Consider the following 4,896-nt stretch of genomic DNA (forward strand, 5'->3'; position numbering starts at 1 on the left):
AACGGTAACATGTTTCGTTTTAATGTCGATGTAATGATTACGACGTATTTCTCATTCCACGTACATTCGTCGTAAACTTACATGGAGTTTACGACGAAAACTATTCGTCGTAAATTTACATGGCGTTTACGACGAAAGTTGGATTTCTCGTAACTGCGTTGTAAACACCATGTAAATTTACGACGAAATATTTTCGTCGTAAATGTTCGTTGTTATGGACACGTTTTCTTGTAGTGGTATAGTTATGTGCCTCTAACGGCTCCTTTGTACAAAGTATACTATATAATGATATCAATAGAATGAGACCAATCATCGATTGGATTAAACCTAATCAAACAGTACCGCGAGATGTCGTTGAAAGCTGTGAAGCCGGTTGTTATGCCTGAGACCAGTGATGGCATTGGAATCGTCCGTTTCTTGAGAGGGAAGAGCTATTTTGTTACAGGTGCAACAGGGTTTCTAGGCAAAGGTCAAAAAGGGTTCTAAACCTAAAACAGAGACTTAAAAAAAAAAAAAAAAAAGCAGAGACTTTTCTTCTTGTCCAAGTGAACTGATTTTTTTTTTTTACTTGGAACATTATTTGATGCACCAAAAAAAACATTATTTGATGCAGTGTTGATTTAGAAACTATTAAGGGCAAGTCCTGAGATTGGGAAGATTTTTATTCTGTTGAAATCCAAAGATGAAGAATCAGCCAACAAAAGACTCTATGATGAGGTTTCTTGGTTAAACATTTACATTCTCAACTCTCTAGTTTCCTTTGTTCGTTTTTTATATATTTTGTATCGCTTGTGTTTCAAAAAAAAATATAAATAAAAAAATATATTTATATATATATATATATTATATTTTTTTATCGCTTTAGATCATCAGCTCGGATCTGTTCAAGCTTCAGAAGCAAATGCACGGGAGCTCTTATGAAGCTTTCATGAAGAGCAAGTTGATTCCAGTAATTGGAGACATTGGAGAGGAGAATCTGGGGATAGATGTCGAAACAGCAGACAAGATTAGTGACGAGATTGATGTCAAAATAAACAGTGCTGGACGTACAACTTTGACGACAGGTGTTTCTTCTTGCTCAACTAGATTTTTAATGCTTACACTAACAACCAAACTGAAACAGATACGACGCTGCCCTAAGTGTCAATGCTCTTGGCCCTGATAGGCTCTTAAGCTTCGCAAAGGAATGCAAGAAACTGAAACTTTTCCTCCACGTTTCAACTGGTATTGAGCTAGAATATGTTTGGTTAAAAAGAAGTTTAGGAAACTGATGTCATGTTTTGTTATCTAGCTTTTGTGACTGGTAAAGAGGGAACAGTACTAGAGACTCCTCTCTGCATAGGAAAAAACATAACTTCTGAGTTAAAAATCGAAAACGAGGTGAAACTAGCTTCAGAAGCTGCAAGAAAGTTCCATGGCGCTTGTGGTCGAGTGGCGCGAGACGAGTTCGTTGGTCCTAAGGGCCGCGGGTTCGATCCTCCCTCTCAGATATGCCCAAGTGTTTGGCCAAGCAATTGGGTATCTAATTCCCATAGTAACAAATGGGCTGCCTCGCGCCGAGTGGTTAGTCCCCTGGGGGGTTGAGATCCCTCCAAGTTAATCAAAAAAAAAAAAAAATGTTCCATGGCAGTGAAATCCAAGAAACTGAAAGAACTTGGTTTTGAAAGGTGAAAATCAAAAGAGAGAATTACTTTATGTATCTACTTAATAGCTGGTCCTGAAATTTTGGATACTATAAACATTTTAATTTAGTGTTAACTCTTTAAAATTTGATTTAGAGGATCAAAGCGTATGTTTCATCTGAAAATTTCGGTGTGATATTATGATGAGAAATCAGAGCTCAAAGCTATGGATGGGAAAAGGCTTACAGATTCACAAAAGCCATGGGTGAGTCTTTACTTCACAGCAATCGAGGAGACTTGCCTGTAGTGATCATAAGGCCTAGTGTTATAGAAAGCTCCTACAAGGAGCCTTTCCCTGGCTGGCTCCAAGGAATAATTAAGGTTAATGATTTTCTGACTTAGTAAATTAGCCTTTTGTTTTAATTGACATATTTATTTGGATTTTGTATTAAACAAAATAAAAATAGGATGACTGCTCCATTAATATTGGGAAATGGAAAAGACCAGATTCCTGACTTGTTGGGAGATTATCAATCTTCTTGTGATGTTATACCTGTTGATATGGTTGCTAATGCAATAATAGCAGTCATGGCGAAACATGGTTGTGGTAATGTACCAGAGGTCAAAGTTTACAATGTTACTTCAACATCTCATGCGCATCCCCTGCGAATGGGCGAGATTATGGACTTCTCTTATCAACATCTGTGTGACTCTCCACTGACTGAGACCACAACAAAAGTATTTGAGCTTATGAAATTCCACAGTTCCTTAGAGGAGTTCACCTCTTCTGTTTCCAAAGCAATAAGGAAACAAGAAAGAGCGATGAAGAATGGAGAAGAAGAAACAGAGTCACATACCACGTTGAGCATGAAGGGGAAGAGGAAGCTAAAGTATTTTGTGTCCTTAGCAAAAACATATCAGCCTTACATGTTCTTTCAAGGTCGGTAAATAATATTTCACGGGCCTGGTTGATTTATAAGCTTCATATTACTGACTTATAGTAAGTATATATATACCAGGTTTGACGAGTCCAATACAAGGAGTCTAATACATGAGTTGTCAATGGAAGAGAGACAGATGTTTGACTTTGATGGCAGTTGCATTGATTGGGAGCATTACTTTATCAACATTCATCTTCCAAGTCTCAAAAGGGAACTCTTTCGTCAAAGATCCAGTTAAAGAAAGTGATTTAAGAGACAAATTGATGCATCGCATCCTTATCCAGTTATGTTTAGGTGTTTTGATGTGCTCTCCAATTTAAATTGGTTTTGTATTTTCCTTTTGTTCTAGAAAGTGTTGTTTCCTTTTAAAAAAAAGTTTATTTATAGCTTTAAAAAAATTTATAAACTGTACAAGGAACGCGAGTCTTTGTTTTACATTCAATATTGTTTTTGAAAAAACTTAACTTGAAAAGAGAACTCAAATCTTTCATATATACAATAACGCGATAAAAGTGTTGAAAAAGAAAATAAAATGATGTGGGTTAAACTGAGTTGAATTCTTTCAATATGTTAAATGAAAACAAAGAATGAAACCACCAAGACCACATGACATGTTCCTTTTTCTTACTGTAATTTTTAGTATTTTTAATTCCTTCTAGTTATTTAAAACCGTTTTTATAACAGGTTACTTTATTTATATTCTTTATACAGCAAATTCCTCATTTTTATATTATACAAATATAAACTTGTTTTTAATTTGAATATACATAATAAAAATCAAATAAAATAATAGATTAATATACTGAATTTTATTTTGTAAAACCATTGTATGATATAAAATAAAATATTTATTGAACTATGAAGTGGAAGAAAGATAAGATGATTTGGATTGAAAAGAAGAAGAAGAAATTAGATGTTGAAAACAAAATATTATTGTACATAATCTATAAGAGCTTGTCTGCGGCTGTTCCTTGTGGTTCGTTGAAGTGATCTTCAGAGCAATCTAGTGAGGTGCAACATGCGTTTGCTGTCTGTTGGACATGTACTTTGTACCTGCTTATAAGATAATGGGCTCAACTCATTTAAAAGGGGTGTCATTAGGAAACCCTAGACCTCTTCTTTCTATGAATAAGGAGTCAACCTTATTTGAGACAACGGAGAACTCTCTTTTGGTCTCTCCTCTATCTTTCTCTACTTCTAGAGAGAGAAACACTTCAACACATGCTTTCATCTAGACACTTGTGATCCTTTGTTGTAGAACTACGATTGGCTTGATCCCCTTTCGGGGTACGTAGGCAACCTTTCGCCGGGTCCAACTATAATCATTAAACACTTTTTTTATTCTCTTCGAGCCGGCTCCATCAAGTTCAAGCTCAGCATGAAGACTTCTCTTAACCCCACCGACGAGTCCTCGTCTCTTTCATTAACTAGTTTGTTGACAGTTCTCAGATCAAACAGTTGGCGTCCACTGTGGGGCATGGGGAAATATCTTCGAAAAAGATTAAACTGGAGTCCGTTCTGTCGTCGTTTGATCGTTTTGTCGTCACTCGACCGTTCTGTCGTCACTCGGCGCAGATCGTTCTCTCGCAGTCGCTCGACTCGATCTCTCAGTATCACTCGACGCAGATCGTTCTCGCGCAGTCGCTTGGCTCGATCTCTCGCGGTCACTCGCTCGCTCTCCTCACTCGGCGCAGATCGTTCTCTCGTCACTCAACCGTTCTGTCGTCACTCGACCGTTCTGTCGTCACTCGACCGTTCTGTCATCAATCGATCGTTTTATCGTCACTCGACCGTTCTATCGTCACTCGGCGCAGATCGTTCTCTCGTGGTCGCTCGACTCGATCTCTCGCGGTCACTCGGTGCAGATCGTTCTCGTGCAGTCGCTTGGCTCGATCTCTCGTGGTCACTCGCTCGATCTCCTCACTCGGCGCAGATCGTTCTCTCGCAGTCGCTCGATTCGATCTCTCGCAGTCGCTCGACTCGATCTCTTGCAGTCGCTTGGCTCGATCTCTCGCAGTCACTCGCTCGCTCTCCTCACTCGGCGCAGATCGTTCTCTCCCAGTTACTCGGATCGATCTATCTTGCAGTTATTCGGCACAGATCATTCTCTCGCAGTCGCTCGGATCTCTCTCTCTCGCAGTCACTCGACTCGCTCTCTTGCGGTCACTCGACTAGCTCGTTGCGGTTACTCGTCATGGATAGCTCTCTCACAGTTACTCGGCTTGGATCGCTCTGTCGCAGTCACTCGCCTCGCTCTCTTGCGGTCACTCGACTCGCTCTTTGCGGTTACTCGTTATGGATAGCTCTCTCACAGTTACGGCTTGGATCGCTCT

General features: G+C 39.3%; 1 protein-coding gene across 1 annotated transcript; it reads left to right on the plus strand.

The window, feature by feature from the left end:
• Positions 1-348: 348 nt before the first annotated feature.
• Positions 349-2,024, plus strand: LOC125586026 (fatty acyl-CoA reductase 6, chloroplastic-like). The gene is made up of 5 exons (XM_048755801.1): positions 349-479; positions 1,124-1,224; positions 1,292-1,518; positions 1,779-1,789; positions 1,838-2,024. Exons 1-5 carry the CDS (start codon positions 349-351, stop codon positions 2,022-2,024), a joined length of 657 nt encoding a protein of 218 aa, XP_048611758.1.
• The last annotated feature ends 2,872 nt before the right edge of the window (positions 2,025-4,896 follow it).

This window comes from Brassica napus, chromosome C4 (genome assembly GCF_020379485.1).
Source record: "Brassica napus cultivar Da-Ae chromosome C4, Da-Ae, whole genome shotgun sequence".
NCBI classification, from domain to species: Eukaryota; Viridiplantae; Streptophyta; class Magnoliopsida; order Brassicales; family Brassicaceae; genus Brassica; species Brassica napus.